Consider the following 22,432-nt stretch of genomic DNA (forward strand, 5'->3'; position numbering starts at 1 on the left):
TAAATTCTCAAAGAATCTGCATAGACATTTATCCAAAGAAGATGCACAAGCTTCCAAGAAGTACGTGAAAAGATGCTCAACATCATTAGCCATCAGGTAAATGCAAATCAAAATGGCAATAAGGCACCACATCAGTTGCAACAGGATAACTATATTAAGACAAATAAAAAGTGTTGGTGAAAAGGGTGTTAAAATTGGAACTCTCATGCACTGCTGGTGTGAGTGTAAGTTGTTCCAGACATTTTGGAAAACAGTCTGGTAGTTCCTCAGAAGGTTAAATCTAGAGTTACCACATGACCAAATAATTCTACTGCTAGGTATATAGAACAAAGAAACATGAAAACATGTCCACATAAAAACTTGTACATGAATGTTTATATCAATTTTTTTTTTTTTTTTTTTTTTTTTGAGACAGTTTCGCTCCTGTTGCCCAGGCTAGCGTGCAATGGCTCAGTCTCGGCTCACTGCGACCTCTGCCTCCCGGGTTCAAGTGATTATCCCACCTCAGCCTCCTGAGTAGCTGGGATTACAGGTGCCTATCACCATGCCCGGCTAAGGTTTTTTTTTTTTTTTTTGGTATTTTTAGTAAAGACAGGGTTTCACCACCTTGGCCAGGCTGGTCTTGAACTCCTGACCTCAGGTGATCCACCAGCCTCGGCCTCCCAAACTGCTGGGATTACAGGCGTGAGCCACTGTGCCAAGCCGGAAATCTTTAAAGGTCGTCAGTTCCATGCAATTGTGAAGCAGATTCAGATCTTAAAAAAAAAAAAAAAAGACACCTTAATATTAAATAATATAGAAACAATAATGTAAATTAAGGTTTTAATATGTCATATATAACTAATGTAAATGGATTAAATTATGTTGAAAGACATTAGGTGAAAATTTTTGGGTATTGCAAGAAATAAATTGATAAAAAAATGTTAAAGGTCGGCCGGGTGTGGTGGCTCATATCTGTAGTCCCAGCACTTTGGGAGGCTGACGTGGGCAAATCACCTGAGATCGGGAGTTTGACACCAGCCTGACCAGCATTGAGGAACCCCATCTGTATTAAAAATACAAAACTAGCCAGGCATGGTGCCACACGCTTGTAATCCCAGCTACTCGGGAGGCTGAGGCAGGAGAATCACTTGAACCCTGGAGGCAGAGGTTGTGATGAGCCGAGATCGCACCATTGCACTCCAGCCTAGGCAACAATAGTGAAACTCCGTCTCAAAAAAAAAAAGTTAAAGGTAAAGGTAAAGGATGGTCAACATATTCAGTAGGATTTACATCATCATAAAACAGATTAAAAGTACAGATTAGATTATTTTATGATTTTAAAATGAAGTTAACAGTGAGGATACAGCCAAGCAATTACACATCTGAGGGAAAAATGAAAATAAGTCCTTTCTTCTGTGTGCTAAAATAAATTCTAGATGGATTAAGGACTTAAATTGTGAAAGACTTGAGAAAATATAATTAAAACTTGAGAAAATATAATTCATCTTTTTAGTGTGTTTTTAGGACAATGTTTCCATCTCAAAGATCTGTGAGTTTTGGCTTATGTGACAGCAAAGAATTCAAGTTGGCTGAAGAGAGTAGTTCTGGTGATGGTAGGGATCCACAATTAGTTTGGGTGGTTATTTTTTATTCTCAGCAATGAATTCAACTTCACTAAACAGTTTCAATGATAGGCAAACTATATAGTTAGAAATATTTAACTTACTTGCACCTTTTATTGGCAGTTTTACTTGTCTCCCCTAAACATTCTCATGCAGATGTTTTCCAGGTGAAATACCTCTCCTAAGAGCCATAAGTTTAACCAGTTATGAAGTATGTAATGTTAATGACCATTTAGTTCATGTTTTTTATGAAGTTTAACAATAATGTACTCTGAGCTGGCACTCTGCAATCCTACTGTATATTGTAATAATTGCACAGCCGTGGTATAGTACCATGTCCTTAAATAACTTACGTCAGCGAAAGTCTTCTTTACCACCAGTAGGCTTCGCTATTTCACACAACATCATGGGGTAGAGAAGGATGTCACAAGGAAGAGAGATCAAACTTTAACCATAAAAGAAAAAAAAAGTATTTAATTTGACTATATTAAAATTAGGAAGAGCTTAATAAGAGACCTGTAACTCATATAACAAAGGATTGACGAAGGAATATGTTTTTGTTTTTGGTTTTTGTTTTTTTAAGACAACGTCCCACTCTGTTGCCCTGGCTAAAGTACAATGATGTGATCTCGGCTCACTGTAATCTCCATCTCCTGGGTTCTAGTGATTCTCTTGCCTTGTCCTCCCAAGTAGCTGGGAATACAGGCGTGTGCCACCACGCCCAGCAAATTTTTGTAGTTTTTAACAGAGACAGGGTTTCACCCTGTTGGCCAGGGTAGTCTCGAACTCGCCTCAGGTGATCCGTTCACCTTAGTCTCCCACAGTGCTGGCATTACAGGTGTGAGCCACCACACCTGGCTGGAATATGGTTTATAATATGTTAAGTATGCTTTAAAAATGAAAGAGGAAAAACACCCGAAGAAGTCATGAGCAGGAAATAACCAGGAATTTTTACAGACAAGTAAACGTAGCTAAGAAACATAGGAAAAGTTGATAGTAATTAGGGAAAGGCAAATTAAGACAGTAAGAGCTAATTCTTTATTCAAGTAGATTGGCTAAAATCAACTCTGGCAATACCAAGGGTTCAAGAGGATGTGGCTCAGTGGTAACTCTTACATATTGACTGTATAGATGGAAACTGGTAGAACTGCTCCAGGAAATAATTTGGCTTTCTTGAAAAGTTGAACATAGATACCTTATTAGTATCCAGAAATGCACTCAGGAAATGCTTACACATAAGCACCTTGAGACAGAAGTGTTCAGAATAGCGTCGTGTCAGAACATCAACAAGAACTGGAGATGTAATCCCAGCACTTTGGGAGGCTGAGGCATGAGGATCACTTGATCCCAGGAGTTTCAGACTAGCCTGGGCAACATAGTAAGACCCAATATCCACAAAATTTTTTTTACAAATTAGCCAAGTGTGTTGGTGCATGCCTGTAATCCCAGCCTCTTAAGAGGCTGAGGTGGGAGGATAGCTTGAGCCTGGGAGGTTGAAGCTGCCGTGAGCCATGGTGCACTCCAGCCTGGGTAACAGAGCAGCAAGACCCTGTCTCAAAAAAAAAAAAAGCAACTGGAGGTGACCCAAAGATCTTTCACAAATGATCAGATAAACAAATTTTGGAATATCTGCCCAATGAATTATTACAGTGCAAAGAAGAACATGAATTATTGCTATACACAAGCACATGGATGAATTTTATACATACATATAACTGAAAAAACAAGTATTAGCTATAATTTGCTCAACAAAATTAAACAGTATATTTGTTTACATATGACATTTATGATGAAACTGTAGAAAAAGTAATAGAATTATAAACTAAGTTTAGGAAACTTCATCAGGATGGAGAAGAGGTGCAACGGGCATTGTTTGGAGAAACATAAGTAAATGCAGGTTACTGATAGTATTCTACTTATTTGTTGCGGGTGTTTCAAAGATGTTCACTTTATTTTACTTTGTAATTAATACATATTACAAGTCTTGTATGCATCAAATGTAAAGGCACTTTTTTACTGCAGAGCTTAAATTTCAGCACTTATTACTAGTTTGGGCGTTTTCCAAAGGCCCTTAGAAGGGCCATAGTAACAATATGTTCGCGTGGTTGGACGTTTGCATCAGTTTTACAATAGTAAGATATTTTAAGTATAGTCATTTAAGACCCCTGTCTCTCTTCACCTTGATTTCTTCTTTGTGTCAGATGGCAGTAGAGTGGTTTCAGGCATTTTGTGATTGGTGGATTTGTTTGTGTTTAGTGGAATGTGGTTGTGATTCAGAGTCATTTCTGGATATAGCTAATTATAGCCTGTCAGCCCGATTCTGTTGAGAATGTGGTCTCTGGTGTCTGGCACCTGTAATACGTGAGTATTAGAGAAGCCAAAGTTTGAAATTTATGAAACCAGAAGGTAATCAGGAAAAAATTCCCAATTATCTGATGTTTAAAATTTTAAGTACAGGATTTCGTTCTCATCAATTTCCAGTCAAAACAGCACTTTTCTCTTGTCAGAAATAACAACATAGCACATTCAATTATAAATTCACCATATTTTTGTTTTCTTTTTTTTTTATAGGAATCCTGCTTTTTCATTTTCTTTCTTTGAGACAGAGTCTCGCTCTGTCATCCATGCTGGAGTGCAGTGGTGCAATTACAGATCACGGCAGTGTCTAATTCCTGGGCTCAAGTGAACCTCCTGCATCAGCCTCCTCAGTAGCTGGGACCACAGGCATGTGCCACACCTGGTTGAATTCTCCCTTTAAAATAATATAAGAATGTTTTTATTTGTAGGATACAAAACTGTAGCAGTGTCTTCAGGCAAAGCTGCTAGTTTCGTGCATCATGATTATCAGTTTTAGCAAATACATCATTAAACCATGCTAGAGAAAAGATGTAATTTGTTCATTTTCTTTGGAAAATAATACAAAAATTATATTCACGAAGAGACAATCAAATAATACACAGTCCTACAGGAAAAATACGATTATATAGGCACATTAGGGTCTTAATGAAGAGTGTTCTGCTGTTTTTCTGGATTTATTTAGTATACATACCAGGTTTGTTTGTTTGTTTGTTTGTTTAAGACAGAGTCTCGCTCTGTAGCCCAATCTGGAGTACAGTGGCACTATCTTGACTCACTGCAACCTCTGCCTCCTGAGTTCAAGTGATTCACTTGCCTCAGCCTCCCAGAAGGTGGGATTGCAGGCATGCGCCACCACGCCTGGCTAATTTTTGTATTTTTAATAGAGATGGTGTTTTGCCCTGTTGGCCAGGCTGGCCTGAACTCCAGACCTCAGGTGATCCACCTGCCTCAGCATCCCAAAGTGCTAGGAGTACAGGCGTGAGCCACTGCGCCCGATTAGTTGGCTTGTTTATTTAAGCTGGAATGTTATGTATCTTAGTGCTTGTTTTATTTTATTTTATTTTATTTTATTTATTTTTTTTTTTGAGACCATCTCACCCTGTTGCCCAGGCTGGAGTACAGTGGTGCAATGTTGGCTCACTGCAACCTCCACCTCCTGGGTTCAAGTGATTCTTGTGCCTCAGCCTCCTGAGTAGCTTGGGATACAGGTGCATGCCACCATGCCTGGCTAATTTTTGTATTTTTAGTAGAGACAGGGTTTCATCACGTTGGCCAGACTGGTCTCAAACTCCTGACTGCAAATAATCCTTCCGCCTCGGCCTCCCAATGTGCTGGGATTACAGGCATGAGCCACCACACCCGGCCACATTTATTTTAGAAACTTGAACATTAGGAAATCTTAAACAGATGCCATTATGTATAGAAAATGGAATGTTATATACAAAACTTTTTTTTTATGAATAAGTGCAATTTAATCTTTAGGTTATTTAAACTCTGACTTACCTTGATGAGTAAATAGTGAATGGTTATGGCACTGAGGTGATATAACAAGAAGTGGCTAGATAGAACTATCAGGTAGAGGCTTACTAGCAATACAGATTTTGAATTTATATAGTTTTGCTTTATAGAAATAATAGAAATGATTTCTGTTTTCAGTGACATGAAAATGGATATAATTTTCATTAAGGTGATTAGAGAGACAGTATCAATGTTATTTTAATATTATAAATAAATAACTTTAATTCAGTAGTAAATAACTTTTATTCACTAGAGGAATGCACTTAAATATGATGTCTTAAATTCCAGGATATGAAAGATGGCAAGTCCAGATATAACTAAACGAAAGATATTAAAAGCCAAAAAAACAATGCCCCTAAGTTGCCGAAAGCAAGTAGAGATGCTGAATAAGTCAAGGAATGTTGAAGCACTGAAAACAGCAGCAATTGGGAGTAATGTTCCAAGTGGTAATCAGCGTTTCAGTCTTAGTGTCATAACTACCAAATGTAGCCCTTCTGAAAATGGTGCATCCTCATTGGACTCTAATAAAAATTCAATATCAGAGAAAAGTAACGTATTCTCTCAGAATTGCATAAAACCAGTAGAAGAAATCATTCATTCAGAAACAAAATTGGAACAAGTTGTTTGTTTGAACCAAAAGCCAAGTAAAACAACAGATCCCCCCAGCAGAGTCTTCATAGAAGAGACAAAAGATTCACTGAACACTTCTGAAAATGATTCTGAGTGTCAGACAAATGTAACAAGATCCCTTTTTGAGCATGAAGGGGCTTGTAGTCTGAAGTCCAGTTGCTGTCGACCCGGTGTATTCAGTGGTGGTGTTCAGATGCCAGAGTCTACAGTAACCAGTACCGTGGATGATAAAACTGACCAGATGGTTTTCCATTTAGAAACAAACTCCAATTCAGAATCACATGGTAAAAGGCAAGGTGACAACATTTTATGTTCAGAAGACTCAGGTTTTGTGCCTGTTGAGAAAACAACTAATTTAGTGAATTCAGTCACTTCTAAGAACTGTGCTGATGACATTTTGAAAACCGATGAGTGTAGTAGAACCTGGCCTTCCAGTATTTCAAATTGTGAAAGTGCAGACTCAACATGGCAGTCATCACTTGACACTAGTAACAGTAAGTATATACTTATGCACCTTTTAGAAAAATTAAAATAGTCACTTTTCCTTGGGGTATTTTAAAGTCTCAAATATACGAACAAGTGGAATATAGACAGGAAAAAGGTAAATGATGACAACAATATCACAGTATCTTGTTTCTGAACCATTCTTAGTGAGGTGGGGGACAGGTATCCATCATATTAAAAGGGTAATTATTGCAAAGAAGGAATCAATCAGTTTTCTTTAAGTACAAAATATCAAAAGGTGGTTTATAGCAATCATTTAGTTCATTTCATATACATCTCTTCTTATTTTGAAGTTTTATTAGATTAAGAAGGAGGCTAGTTTAAAGAGAGTGGGTTTTAAAAATTGTTGGTAACCCTATATCTTTCTTTTTTTTCTTTTTTGAGATGGGGTCTTGCTCTGTCGCCCAGGCTGGAGTGCAGTGGTGCAATCTGGGCTCACTGCAACCCCCACCTCCCAGGTTCAAGTGATTCTCCTGCCTCAGCCTCCTGAGTAGCTGGGATTACAGGTGGGCACCACTATGCCTGGCTAATTTTTTTTTTTTTTTTGTATTTTTAGTAGAGATGGGGTTTCACCGTGTTGGTCATGCTGGTCTCAAACTCCTGACCTCGTGATCCACCCGCCTTTGCCTCCCAGAGTGCTGGGATTACAGGTGTGAGCCACCGTACCCAGCCAACCCTATTTCTTTCTATAGAATTGACCTGTAAATCACATGCTAAGTATAAGATGATAGATAATATATTCACATGTGTATATATATGTGTGTGTAGAGAAAAAGAAGCACTCCAAATAGTAAATGAAGTCCTTGGTTTATAACATCATTAAAATAGCAAAAGTGAATTTCATTTGAAGTAGGGTGTTTTGTTAATGAAATAGAAAAAAACTGATTTAATGCTATAAATGTTGTGTTCTTGTCTAGACTACAGGACGGTCTTTTAACAAGATAAACTTAAAATTACTTAAAAATAATAACAGTATCATCTATTTAAAATATGTATAATACGACTGACTGGGTGCGGTGGCTCATGCCTGTAATCGCAGCACTTTGGAAGGCCAAGGCAGGAGGATCGCTTAAGCTCTCCAGACCAGCCTGGGCAACAGATCCAATACCTTGTCTCTTAAAAAAAAAAAAAACAGGCACTGTGCCTAACAACTATAATCGCAGCACTTTGGGAGAACGAGGCAGGTGGATCATCTGAGGTCAGGAGTTCAAGACCAACCTGGCCGACATGGTGAAACCCTGTCTCTACTAAAAATACGAAAAAAATTAGCCAGGCATGGTGGGGAGCGCCTATTATCCCAGCTACTCGGGAGACTGAGACAGGAGAATTGCTTGAAACTGGAGGGGCGGAAGTTGCATTTAGCCGAGATCACGCCACTTCACTCTGGTGTGGGCAACAAGAGCGAGACTCCTTCTCAAAATGAAAAAAGAGTACCTTTATATAAAATAACGTAGAACCACTTAAGTCACTATAAATAGAGAATTAAATACCATAATTTGTTAAGTTTTCGTTCATATATTTGTATTGAATTATTAAGATTGAAGGGACAGTGTGTCTGAGACCAGAACCCTACCTAAGGTAACTCATTTTTCTTTTCTTTTTTTTTGAGACGGAGTCTCGCTCTGTCACCCGGGCTGGAGTGCAGTGGCCGGATCTCAGTTCACTGCAAGCTCCGCCTCTGGGGTTTTACGCCATTCTCCTGCCTCAGCCTCCCAAGTAGCTGGGACTACAGGCACCAGCCACCTCGCCCGGCTAGCTTTTTGTATTTTTTAGTAGAGACGGGGTTTCACCGTGTTAGCCAGGATGGTCTCGAACTCCTGACCTCGTGATCCGCCCGTCTCAGCCTCCCAAAGTGCTGGGATTACAGGCTTGAGCCACCGCGCCCGGCCTCATTTTTCTTTAAGATTAGTTTGTGGGTATGTTTTTATTGAATTGAACATTCTAAAAAATGCTGCAGTGTCACATTTTAGTTTTTCCATTTGCTCAGAGGGTCTCTAAGTTAGAGAATTCCTATGTCCTTCTCTTTTTTTCCTCCTTGAAACAGGGTCTCACTGTGTTGCCCAGGCTGGAGTGCAGTGGTCGAGGTGCTTGCTCACTGCCACCTCAACCTCCCAGGCTCAAGCAATCCTCTCACCTGAGCCTCCTGAGTAGCTGAGACTACAGGCATGTCCCACCATACCTCGCTAATTTTAAATTTTTTGTAGAGATGAATTTTCACTATGTTGCCCAGGCTGGTTCTGAACTCCTGGCCTTAAGCCATCCTCCCTCCTTTTTTTTTTTTTTTTTTGAGACGGAGTCTTGCTCTGTCGCCCGGGCTGGAGTGCTGTGGCCGGATCTCAGCTCACTGCAAGCTCCGCCTCCCGGGTTTACGCCATTCTCCTGCCTCAGCCTCCGGAGTAGCTGGGACTACAGGCGCCTGCCACCTCGCCCGGCTAGTTTTTTGTATTTTTAGTAGAGACGGGGTTTCACCGTGTTAGCCAGGATGGTCTTGATCTCCTGACCTCGTGATCCGCCCGTCTTGGCCTCCCAAAGTGCTGGGATTACAGGCTTGAGCCACCGCGCCCGGCCCATCCTCCCTCCTTAGCCTCCTAGAGTGCTGGGATTACAGACATGAGCCACCACGATGAACCTGTTATTTTTCTTTAAAATATCTTTCTAATTTTTCCATCTCCTCAAGGCCATTATCAAAAGAAGAGGATGTTTTCAGAAAACAAAGAAAATGTTAAACGCATGAAAACTTCAGAGCAAATTAATGAAAATATTTGTGTAAGTTTGGAAAGGCAAACAGCATTCCTGGAACAGGTAAAATATTGGGGCTTAAATAAAACTTCTACTTTCAATTAGTAAAACATGGTAAAAGTTAATTATCTGGTCTCCACAATGACATAACACAGACAACTTTGACTTGATGCAAAGCTGGTGTGTGAATGCCAAGTTATCAGACAGACTGGGGAGAGAGAATTATTTACATCACCAAACAGCTCTGGTTTCTTGAAAATGCTCTCATGCAGAATAACCTAGGGATCATGTGTAGGTAGAGTCCTGTTGCAAAAAGAGAATGGGCTTTCAGTCAATATTACACTCAGATTTGTCTGTAAGTCAAGCACTGCATGACCTTCAGCTTTGTTAAACAATCCAGTGTCTTTTGTACTAGTCATGGGGTTCTTAGATCTGCAGCTATATCCGTTTGTACATCTCACCACAACCCAGAAGACTCAACCCGGAAGTCCATTGCAAAGTCCCTCTGCATTCAGGTTTACTTGCCCTATTTTCCAAACTTAAATGGATATGGTGCATTATCTGACATTTTGCTTTATTGCATCATTAAATACACTACTTGCTTTCATTGTGGCCTCATTTTACCTCATTGTACTACATTCTCAATATGTGTCTGATCAATTGTTAGCTGAAGTGTAGCGTGTTTCAGTTCTAGTAGAATGCCTGTACTCAGGACGGGTTTTGATGACCATGTTTTCCTATTTCACTACCACTAGAATGCTACCACTATAAATCGTTATGTGGTAGACTAATGTCTCCCAGCTTTAATGGACCAAAATGTCCCCATCCAAACTGCCCTGCAACTGTTTCAGAAACAGAAACACTACCATTTTTCAAAACAGACCATTACAATTACATAGTTACATATACTATGAATGTGTATTCTTCACCTAATAATAAGGGAAAATAAAGAGAAAGACTTATGCAGAACCAGCTTAAAGAGTGAGTCAGTAGTTTTTCCCGGTCTACCTTTTGGTTTTCTTCGAAGAAGACCAAAGGAGACACAATGAAAAATATGTTAAGTGTTCTTTTGTTGGCAGGGAAAGGGTAGAAGTATGGTAAGCATGGATCCTAGCCCTAAGGACCATGTTATTCAAGAAGAAGGTTGGGGATTCCAGCTGTGTCTTGTTTCCAGTAATTAGTAGCTCAAGTGAGAAGTAAGTTTGTGTTTGTTCATTTGTTTGAGGCAGAGTCTCACTTTGTCACCCAGACTGGAGTGCAGTGGCACAGTCTTGGCTCAGTGCTACCTCCACCTCCTGAGTAGTTTTTACCATGTTGGCCAGGCTGGTCTTGAACTGCTGATCTCAAGTGATCCGCCCGCCTCGGCCTCCCAAAGTGCTGGGATTACAGGTGTGAGCCACCACACCCAGCCAGAAGTAAGTTCTGATGTGTACATAACCATCTCTAAATGGCTAGCTTTTCCTCACTTCTTATTGCTGTCCAAACAGTTATCTCTCTAAACCATATCTATAAGTTTACCTTGTTTGAATCTCAATGAGATAGCCCTCCCCATCATTCTGACATTGTTCTCCCCTACTGAAAGAGTCCTCCAGTGATCATTTCTTAGCCTTTTGAAGTTTCATAAGGAGCATGGCCTGGTTAATTCCAGTTAAATTACTGAAGAGGAAGGGTTTTTCCTTTACAGTCTTAAGTTATTCACTCTACCCACTATCTCAGAAAGTTGGCATAGATTGGAGATAAGTTTATCCTTTCTCCAAACTTCAGGCCAATTTGGGTGCCATCTCCACTTTGAAGCCAAGACTTCAATCTGATTTCCTGTTGATGGGCACATTACCATTGGTAAAAACATTTATGAGGTATTTGATGGAGGTTATTGTGTCTTCCTTCTGTATAAGGAACATTACCATTAAATTAGAACAAATGTATAGTCTAACCGAGAGGAGTTACACCATGGTGTGTACTTAGTCTAAAATGATCAAATTTAAGGACCTGTCCCAATCTGAACCACCAGGAGTACTTGTTTAAATTGTGGTTTCTTGAGCTCATAGTTGAAGATTGTTGTTTTAGGCTACTGCTTTCTCAAACATACCTGATAAAAACAATTTGTAGTAACTGTTTAGTATGCAACTTTCCAGGCTCCTTTCCAAAAGATTGTGTTTGGTGGATCCAGGATGGGGCCTAGGAATTTGATTTTAACAACCATCCCCTGTGATTGTTCCTCACCAAGGATGAGGAACACTGTTAGAGAAACACTGTACAAAACAGTGTCTCCACGTTCAAAACATTTAGATCTGTTTCTCCAAGATTCATGTGGGTATGAGCTTCACATATTGAACCCAGCAGTGAACTAACAAACATGTGATCATAAAACACCACACGAATAATAGGTAATGGTCATCGGTAAAAATAATAGTATTGGCCGGACATGGTGGCTCATGCCTGTAATCCTAGCACTTTGGGAGGCCAAGGTGGGTGGATCACTTGAGGTGAGTTCAAGACCAGCCTGGCCAACAATGGCGAAACCCTGTCTCAGCTAAATATAAAAATTAGCTGGGCATGGTGGAGCATGCCTGTAGTCTCAGCTACTAGGGAGGCTAAGGCAGAAGAATCACTTGAACCTGGTGGGTGGAAGTTGCAGTAAGCTGGGTTCATGCCACTGCACTGCAGCCTGAGCGACAGAGTGAGACTCTGTCTCAAAAAAAATAATAATAATAATAATAGTATGTGTTTCTGAGCCATTTTTTTTAACATAATACATTTTGAGCACATTCATTTGCTCATATGTTTAAAAGTTATGAAAGTAAAATGACAAGCATGTCTAATAATGTAGAGAAACCATGGAAGAAATGTTAGTGAAACATTAGAGAAGAGATCAAGTAGACAATGTTGACAAGTGAGAATGCTTGAAAACAGGAAGGAAGAGCCTTGGGAATGATCAAAATTAAAGAATATAATCATCCAGGTGGTATCAGTATAAGAGTTTAACATGGGAACTATGTGTTCTATTTTGAGCATCATGAAGCAAGATACTGGAGGAAAAAATATATAAATATTTTAAATACTTTAAATGTAGCATAGCAGGTCATATTAACAAAGACTACCTACACTGTGATGAAAATTGCTTACCAGAAGGATACACACTGAGTTAAAAACTGTCTGATTCTTGCTTTGGAAGCTTCCTCTCAGGGGTGTACTCCACCGTGTGAGGTGTAGGATGTCGGTCTGCCCCTAGTGGGGGATGTCTCCCAGTTAGGCTACTCAGGGGTCAGGGACCCACTTGAGCAGGCAGTCTGTCCGTTCTCAGATCTCAACCTCCGTGTTGGGAGATCCACTGCTCTCCTCAAGCTGTCAGACAGAGTCGTTTGCGTCTGCAGAGGTTTCTGCTGCTTTTTTGTTGTTGTTGTTGTTTAGCTGTGCCCTGTCCCCAGAGGTGGAGTCTACAGAGATAGGCAGGCCTCCTTGAGCTGCTGTGAGCTCCACCCAGTTCGAGCTTCCCAGAGGCTTTGTTTACCTACTTAAGCCTCAGCAATAGCAGGCGCCCCTCCCCCAGGCTCGCTGCTGCCTTGTGGTTAGATCTCAGACTGCTGTGCTAGCAATGAGGGAGGCTCCGTGAGCGTTGGACCCTCCCAGCCAGGTGTGGGATATAATCTGGTGTGCCCGTTTTCTAAGACCCTTGGTAAAGCGCAGTATTGGGGTGGGAGTTACCCGATTTTCCAGCTGTTGTGTGTCTCAGTTGCCTTGGCTAGGAAAAGGGACTCCCTTCCCCCTTGCGCTTCCCAGTTGAGGTGATGCCTCGCCCTGCTTCATCTCTCGCTGGTCGGGCTGCAGCAGCTGACCAGCACCGATTGTCCAGCACTCCCTAGTGAGATGAACCCAGTACCTTAGTTGAAAATGCAGAAATCACCTGTCTTCTGTGCCACTCGCACTGGGAGCTGGAGACTGGAGCTGTTCCTATTCGGCCGTCTTCTTTTTTTTTTTTTTTTTTTTTTTTTTTCTTTGTTTTTGTCTTGCTCAGTCACCCAGGCTGGAGTACAGTGGCCTGATCTCAGCTCACTGAAACCTCCACCTCCTGGGTTCAAGCAGTTCTCCTGTGTCAGCCTCCTGAGTAGCTAGGACTATAGTCGCCTGCCACCATGCCTGGCTAATTTTTGTATTTTTAGTAGAGTCGGGGTTTCACCCTGTTGGTCAGGCTGGTCTTCAACTCCTGACCTCGTGATCTGCCCACCTCGGCTTCCCAGAGTGTTGAGATTACAGGCATGAGCTATTGCACCTGGCTGGCTTCTTTCAGTTTTAGCACTATGCTCTAACTAGCTAAGCTAACCAGCCGATTGATATTTAAATTTTAACAATAAGAAAGCCACGCCCTAAAAATGTTATGGAAGTAGTGGTGATTATCTTGCATATTTATTTCTTTCATATCAATTCAGTGTTTTTTATTTTATGGTGCTCTTTTGCATATTACCTTATGTTCCTATAAAAATCCTTTTGAGTATCACTTGTTCAACATTTATTATATTATCTACTCATTTGTCAAGAAAGAAAATGAAGCTCAAAAGTAATGCGACTGACTAAAGGGTCAGGTAGCTTATTAGTGGTAATGTCCAGTCTCACACTTGTGTAATTTGTTCTATATCTACTACAGACCAACCATTTTCATCAGGCTCTGGTTTTCAGATTAGTAGAGTTCCTTTATATGGAATACTAACTAGGAGTTATGGACATTAAAAAATATAAATGGTATATAGTCTTTTAATTGTTTCTATAATATATAATGTGGAATTCAAGTGGAACTGCAGGAAACTAAAGTTAGCATTATGAGAATAAATTTCTAACATGTCCAGTATACTTAAATATTGGGTGTGTTCTGAGTTTAATATCCAAGTTTTATAAAACTTACTGGTATAGTTATATAAACATACAAATATAAATAAATAAACTATAATTGGTTATAGTAAATCTGGAAAAGAGCAAGGCTTTTTTTTAAGTAGAAAGTAAAATTGCTTTTAAATTTGAAATGTGGGGTGTTTTGGTTTTTATTTTAAAATTCTAGGTCAGACATTTGATTCAACAGGAGATCTATAGTATAAATTACCAACTATTTGATAAGAAACTGAAAGAATTGAACCAACGCATTGGGAAGACAGAGTGCAGAAATAAACATGAAGGAATAGCTGATAAACTCTTGGTAAGTTTTGATTTCATTTTAGCCCTTTTTAGGGGAGTGGGGAGTGTTCTTGCTCTGTTGCTCAGGCTGCAGTACAGTGGCTCACTGCAGCCTCTGCCTCCTGAGCTCAAGCAGTCCTCCCACCTCAGTCTCCAGAGTAGCTGGGACTACAGGCGCACACCACGATGTCCTGCTAATTTTGGGGATTTTTTTTGTAGAGATGAGGTTTTACCAGTTGCCCAGGCTGCCCTCAAACTCCTGAGCTCAAGTGATTCTCTAGCCTCAGCCCCCCAAAGTGCTGGGACTACAGGCGTGAATCACCACACCTGGCGCATTTGAGTCCTTTTAAAAGGAAGAATTTGGTGATATTTTTCATATTAGCAAAGGAAAACGATAAAGGAAGACATACCTGATTCCTGGCCATTAGCCTAATGTAAGAACATATCATAGACAATGTAATTTATTATAGCTTAGCAATATTGGCTTTTGAGAAATATTCATAGAACTGTTAGGCATTCTGTGTCAATTGACAGGCTTAATACTTAGGCAATTTTGGCCGGGCGCAGTGGCTCATGCCTATAATCCCAGCACTTTGGGAGGCCAAGGTGGACAGATCACAAGGTCAAGAGATCAAGACCATCCTGGACAACATGGTGAAACCCAGTGTCTACTAAAAATACAAAAATTAGTTGGGCATGGTGGCATATACCTGTAATCCCAGCTACTCCGGAGGCTGAGGCCAGAGAATTGCTTGAACCAGGGAGGCAGACGTTGCAGTGACCTGAGATTGTGCCACTGCACTCCAGTCTGTTGACAGCAAGACTCCATCTCAAAAAACAAAACAAAAAAATTATATAGGCAGTTTCTTTTGAATCTAAATATATCCTTTATTAGAACTTGTATAACCTGTTTCAAGCTTTTTTTTTACATTTTGTTTTCCTCTTCTAGGATTACTTGCTGACTGATGTTTTTATCCACATTAATTTTATTGTAGACCAGTTAGAAGTTTGAGTGTTTTGTTTGTTTGTTTGTTTGTGATGGAGTCTTGCTCAGTCGCCCAGGCTGGAGTGCAGTGGTGCGATCTCAGCTCACTGCAAGCTCTGGACTGCAAGTCCCAGTAGCTGGGACTATAGGCGCCCGCCACCACGCCTAGCTAATTTTTTTGTATTTTTAGTAGAGATGGGTTTCACTGTGTTAGCCATGATGGTCTCAATCTCCTGACCTCATGATCTACCCGCCTTGGCCTCCCAAAGTGCTGGGATTACAGACGTAAGCCACTGCCCCTGTCTTTTTTTTTTTTTTTTTTTTTTGTTTAAAAAAAAAAAAAAAACAGAGTCTCACTCCGTCGCCCAGGCTGGAGTGCAGTGACATGATCTCGGCTCACTGTAGCCTCCACCTCCCATGTTCAAGCAGGTGTCCTGCCTCAGCCTCCGCAGTAGCTGGGATTACAGGCACCTGCCACTACACCCAGCTAATTTTTTGTATTTTTAGTAGAGATGGGGTTTCTCCATGTTGGTCGAGCTGGTCTCAAACTCCTGACCTCAAGTGATCCACCCACCTCGGCCTCCAAAAGTGCTGGGATTACAGGCATGAGCCACTGTGCCCGGCCGAAGTTTGAGATTTTTATCTTCCTTAACTTTAATATTATACAAGCATAGGCTGGGCATGGCGACTCACGCCTGTAATCCCAGTGCTAGCAGAGGCAGAGGCAGGTGGATCACCTGAGGTTGGGAGTTCAAAACCAGCCTGACCAACATGGAGAAACCCTGTCTCTACTAAAAATACAAAATTAGCCAGGCGTGATGGCACCTGCCTGTAATTCCAGCTACTTGGGAGGCTGAGGCAGGAGAATGGCTTGAACCTGAGAGGCTGAAGTTGCAGTGAGTCCAGATCACACCATTGCATTCCAGCCTGGGCAACAAGAGTGAAACTCTGTCTCAAAAAATATATATATATGTATATATGTGTGTGTGTGTGTATATATATATGTGTATATATATAGCATAAAATGTTATTTCAAGCTTTTGCATATACTAGAATTTCTCATTTGGATAGATGCGTAAGTCTTACACAACTACTCTGGCAAATAATTGACCCTCCATCTCTATATGATATATAGCACTCTGGCTTAGTATTTATTTCTTTTCTTTTTTTCTTCTAGGCAAAAATAGCAAAACTTCAAAGACGTATTAAAACAGTATTATTATTTCAAAGGAATTGTTTGAAACCAAACATGTTATCCAGTAATGGAGCCTGTAAGGTTTGTATAAACACACAGGAATTTTAATAATTTAGTTGACTCATATAAGCGGTTTGATTATAAGAAATGAATATATTTCCAAGCTAGGACAGAAGGTATAAAGGTAAGTAAGTTTTTACTTAGAGTGTTCCCATGAATCTGTCTCTGGAGAAGACAGCCTTAGGTAGTAAATGCCACTTGTATTTCTGTAGTAAAGGGAGCAGAAAGAGGATTGGTGATTGCCAAGATTGTCTTTCCCCACCCCCATTTTATCATGAAAAGTGTCAAATATATACAGCGAAGTTGAAATTACTTATTTTTAATTATAGTTTAAGTTCTGGGGTACATGTGCGCAAGTGCAGTTGCATTACATAGGTATACACATGCCATGATGGTTTGTTGCACCTGTCATCTACATTAGGTATTTCTCCTGATGCTGTCCCTCCCCTAGCCCCCCACCGCCCAACAGGCCCTGATGTATGATGTTCCCCTCCCTATTTCCACGTGTTCTCATTGTTCATCTCCTACTTATGAATGAAAACATGCGTTTAGTTTTCTGTTCTTGTGTTAGTTTGCTGAGAATGATGGTTTTCAGCTTCATGTCACTGCAAAGTACACGAATTTATCCTTTTTTTTTTTTTTTGACTGCATAGTAGTCCAAGTTGTATACATACCACATTGTCTTTATCCAGTCTATCATTGATGGGCATTTGGGTTGATTCCTAGTCTTCGCTATTGTAAATAGTGCTGCAATAAATGTACATGTGCATGTGTCTTTATATTAGAATGATTTATAATCCTTTGGGTATATACCCAGTAATGGGATTGCTGGATCATATGGTAGTTCTGGTTCTGTAGATCCTTAAGGAATCACCACACTGTCTTCCACAATGGTTGAAGTAATTTACACTTTCACCAACAGTATAAAAAGCATTCCTATTTCTGCACATCCTGTCTGGCATATGTTTCCCGACTTTTTAATGATTGCCATTCTGACTGGCATGAGATAGTATCTTACTGTGGTTTTGATTTGCATTTCTGTAATGACCAGTGATGAGCTATTTTTCATATGTTTGTTGGCTACATGAATGTCTTCTTTTGAGAAGTATCTGTTCATATCCTTCACGCACTTTTTGATGGGGTTTTTTTTTCTTGTAAATTTAAGTTCTTTATGGATTGTGGATATTAGCCCTTTGTCAGATGGATAGATTGCAAAAATTTTCTCCTGTTCTGTAGGTTGCCTGTTCGCTCTGATGATAGTTTGCTGTGTAGAATCTCTTTAGTTTAATTAGATCCCATTTGTCAAGTTTGGCTTTTGTTGCTGTTGCGTTTGGTGTTTTAGTCATGAAATCTCTGCCCATGCCTATGTCCTGAATATTATTGCCTGTGTTAAAAACAAGAGCTCGGAGTCGCAAAGAAAATGAGCACTCAAACAAAAGATTTCTCAGCAAGGTAAATTTACTTCCACAGAAAGGTGCTGCCTGCATCAGTCATGATCGCAAGAGCACACTGAACAAAGGAAAGCAGGGGTTTTTATTCCTAATGCTATTCCTGTTTCTGTGTCCTCCCCCCATTAATTGGGGTCAGATTGTACAATCTAAATTGATCCCAGTTGACTAGATTTAGCATTTAGAATAGGACAAAGAACCAGGAAGTTTATTGTTTGTACCTAACAACTTCAAGTAAGGTGGTGTGGGTCAGCTACAACCATGGTAAATGGAGGCATGCCTGGGCTGGGCGTGTTAAAGGCAGGAAAGATTACTTACAAAATAGAACGAAGGACAAGGAGGGTGAAACCCTTTGAAGAGAAACTGTTCCTAACAATTTTCCTCCTCTGAGAATTTATACATTTTCTTCTTCAAACTTACTTAACATGTCTTGAGTTTGCTGTTCTTTTTGATTGTCTAGAAGTAAAAGCTTGTCAGAATAGGGTGGAAAAGAAATGAAGAAAGTTTTAGTAGGGTCTGTTTTGTTTTTGTTTTTGTTTTTTGAGATGCAGCCTTGCTCTGTCTCCCAGGCTGTAGTGCAGTGGCATGATCTCAGTTTACTGCAACCTCCACCTCTTGGGTTCAAGCCGTTCTCCTGCCTCAGCCTCCCCAGTAGCTGGGATTACAGGCATGCACCGCCGTGCCCTGCTGATTTTTGTATTTTTAGTAGAGACAGGGTTTCAACATCTTGGCCAGGCAGGTCTCAAACTCCTGACCTTGTGATCCACCCGCCTCGGCCTCCCAAAGTGCTGGGATTACAGGCTTGAGCCACCATGCCCAGCCAGTAGGGGCTGTTTTTTATAAGTTATTGTTTTGTTGAAGTAATCCATGAATAGAAGGTATGATAGAGCAGCCAGTGGGAATGAGGACCCTAACTATAATTGCAAGGGAAGTAAAAATAGAAGCAGTGAGTCCTTTCCATTTACCAAACCACCTTTCTAATCATCCTGTAAAGGGTCATTTACCCCAGAATTCCTGGTTTAACTCATTAGATAAGGAGGTGAGACCTTGTAGAGGTTTAGTGATTGTTCCATCAGGGGCTGTATTGTTAGGGATGAAGGTACAACATTGGGTTCCTATCATGATACAGATTCTTTTTCTGCTAGTATCATATCTAGTGCCATCCTATTTTCACAGGCCGTTTGGCTAGTAGGCCCTAATTGCTTAGCTATTCCTTTAATGGCATACTTAGTATAATTGACAAATTGTTGTTGGTTATACTAGATATAATTTATCAAATCCACATTAACAGTTACCCACCAGAACAAGGATTCGAACCCTGCAGCTGTTTAGTTTCGTGTTTTAATTTATCTGGTACCCCTTGTGGGACTCCAATGGTATCTATATAAACGTGAGAATCAAAAGATCCATGAGGGGCCTCTCTTGTTTTATGGTGTTGTTTTTCCTTTTTCCGGTTGATGGAATGCCAGGGTGAAAGGGATGGCCGATTGAATTAGAGTGCAAGTACTGCTCCAGTTGTTTGGCAGTGTCCAGTAAGGGTCCACCACAGTACCACCATATCCACTCAAGGATGAGTAAGGGCAGACTGATTGGTAAGCTCTTGGAAAGGCTTAAGCTCACTGCATACCTTTAGGTCTCCAAGGAAGGCTCAATTTTCTCCTTGTCGTGAGAGACACAAAGTAAAATTGGCATCAGAAGATGGAAGCTGGGTGGCCCTCAGGGACTGACCTGCATGCTGGGTGCTGGATTTCAGGGAACAACAGAGAAAGAGCTTGGCATGACTTATTACCCCAGGCTGTGGGGTGCTAGAAGAGAGCTACCATACAGTCCATGCCCAGTTGATTTGAAGGCCATGCGAGTAGAAAGGGGACAACCTGGGCCTCTGGCCTACCCTGTGCACAAGTGTAACAACTGCTTTTGTTTAGAGTGTTAACAGAATTACTCAATTCATTCCATGCAGGCATTTGCTTCTTGGTATCCAGTCTCAATTGCTAAAGTCTGTTTTAAATCTTTTACTTTTACAATAGCTACTTTAGTTTTGTCATTGGGAAGGGGGTGAGGAGTGGCACCCACTATTTGATTTGGTGGATTTAGGGAAGGTGAAGTGGTAGGAGGTGGAGAATCGTGGACAAAATGTATTTCAAGGAGGCTATAGGGTCCCTTCCAGCAACATTTGCTCCTAAACCATAGAGACAGCCTAAGGTGGGCTTAGGGTCAATGGAAATAGAAGCAGTAGTGGAGATAAGGACTGGGTTACATTGGTAGGATTGACAATTAGAGGGGGTGGTTCATTTAGCGATGTGGAAATAAGGCTTTAGGGTGGCACAGGGACATTCCGTGAAAGTCCAGCCTTGGTACTGAGTGGTCCAATAAAAATGTTCCGAAGAGCTACAGGATTTCAAATACCATGCTAGATGGTCACAATGGTGAGAGTTAGGGGTGGGTTCTGTGTGTTCTAGAGGGCCAGGGCAAAGGTACTTCCCTAAAGAGGCTAGTTACCTTTGGGTTTGTAGGTCCCCACAGGGTATAACAAGGCAAGCATCAAATGTAATTGTTGCCGGGCGCGGTGGCTCAAGCCTGTAATCCCAGCACTTTGGGAGGCTGAGATGGGCGGATCACAAGGTCAGGAGATCGAGACCATCCTGACTAACTCGGTGAAACCCCGTCTCTACTAAAAATACAAAAAACTAGCCGGGCGATGTGGCGGGCGCCTGTAGTCCCAGCTACTCAGGAGGCTGAGGCAGGAGAATGGCGTGAACCCGGGAGGCAGAGCTTGCAGTGAGCTGAGATCCGGCCACAGCACTCCAGCCCGGGCGACAGAGCAAGACTCCGTCTCAAAAAAAAAAAAAAATGTAATTGTTTGAGGAAATGATGATCAGGTTACACTGATAATAAAATGTTCCTGGGTAGCTAACGGAAGAAAGAGGAAGCAAGTTAGACAGGTTAAGCTTTTCGGAATATTAGTTTGGAAGGTGTTGGCCCAGGAGTGATGACCCATGACTCCAAAGGGGGTGATGACTTTTTAACCTGAGTGTGATGGGTCTACCCTTTCTTAATGGTCCAGACTGCTGTCTCAGTTAGGAGCACTAGATAAGGTCCCTCCCAGGTTGGTTTGAGTTTTTCTTCTTTCCAGCTTTTGATGAGGACATAATCTCCAGATTGATATGGATGCACTGGGAACTCAAGAGGCGGTGTTTGTGGCAAGAGACCTTGAGTCCTAAGAGAAGACAAAGTAGAAGATAAACCAAATATATAATGTCTTTTTGAGGGGCAGTTCGAATTCTGAGCAAGACAATGGGGAGACAGGTGGTCCAAGGCAATCGAGTTTTCAAAATCAATTTAAATGATTCTTTAAAGTTTGGTTCATTTTTTTTCTACCTTCCTTGATGAAGGTGGATGCCTTGGAGTATGATATTCCCAATTTATTCCTAGAGTCTGAGTAAGCCCTTTAACAATATTTGCAGTAAAATGAGTTCCATTATCTGAATCAATGTTTTTTATTATTTCAAACCTGGGTACAATATTTTCAATTAATGTCTTAACTAGATTATTAGCAGTTGTGTTTGAAAAGGGAATAGCTTCTACCCAGCGAGTGAGGTGATCTACTATTACTAATAGGTATTCTAGGCAACCAATTGAGGCATTTCTGTATAATCACTGTGGATACTATGGAATGGTCTTAGTCCTGGACGTCTTCCCCCAAGGGGTGATTTTTTTAGAGTTTGCTTATTAGTTTTCTTACATATTAAGCAACTATCTGTAACTTGTTTGGCTAGGGTATAAACTCCTATACACCCATAAACTCTGAGAACTGCATCACACATAGCTTGGGGTCCCCAATGGGCTCCTTGATGCAGCTGAGACAAGACCTCCCTCATGATGTGTTTGGATAACATTTCTCTTTGGTCTGATAATACCCATTTCCCTTCTGAGTTTTCTTTAGCCCCTGTTTTTATTAATTTTTCTTTTTCATTAAAAGAGAAAATGGAGACTGCGGTAGGGGGAGGAAGGCAAGGAGTTAAGTGAAAAACAGGGCTCTCAGAGGAAACAGCCACTTGTTTGGCTATTTGATCTGCAAGGTTATTTCCCTGACTTTCAAAAGAAAGGCTTTTCTGGTGTCCTGGGACATGCACAATAGCTATTTATTCTGTCAACTGGAGATTATTTATTTATTTATCTTGAGACAGGGTTTCACTCTTGTTGCCCAGGCTGGAGTGCAACAGCATCA

The 22,432-nt window shown here is 40.8% G+C and overlaps 1 protein-coding gene across 2 annotated transcripts in view; it reads left to right on the plus strand.

Annotated features, from left to right (window-relative positions):
- The first annotated feature begins 4,172 nt into the window (after nt 1–4,172).
- ATF7IP2 (activating transcription factor 7 interacting protein 2) overlaps nt 4,173–22,432 on the plus strand; it is a 52,109-nt gene continuing 33,849 nt past the window's right edge. For both annotated transcript variants that reach the window (XM_023231136.2, XM_023231137.2), the window contains exons 1-5: nt 4,173–4,328; nt 5,769–6,604; nt 9,292–9,416; nt 14,404–14,538; nt 16,679–16,777. In XM_023231136.2, the coding sequence (XP_023086904.1) occupies nt 5,779–6,604; nt 9,292–9,416; nt 14,404–14,538; nt 16,679–16,777 (1,185 nt within the window). In that variant the 5' untranslated portion in view covers nt 4,173–4,328; nt 5,769–5,778. The remainder of the gene's footprint in view (nt 4,329–5,768; nt 6,605–9,291; nt 9,417–14,403; nt 14,539–16,678; nt 16,778–22,432) is intronic.

The sequence above is a fragment of the Piliocolobus tephrosceles genome, chromosome 17 (assembly GCF_002776525.5).
Source record: "Piliocolobus tephrosceles isolate RC106 chromosome 17, ASM277652v3, whole genome shotgun sequence".
In the NCBI taxonomy this organism is placed as follows: Eukaryota; Metazoa; Chordata; class Mammalia; order Primates; family Cercopithecidae; genus Piliocolobus; species Piliocolobus tephrosceles.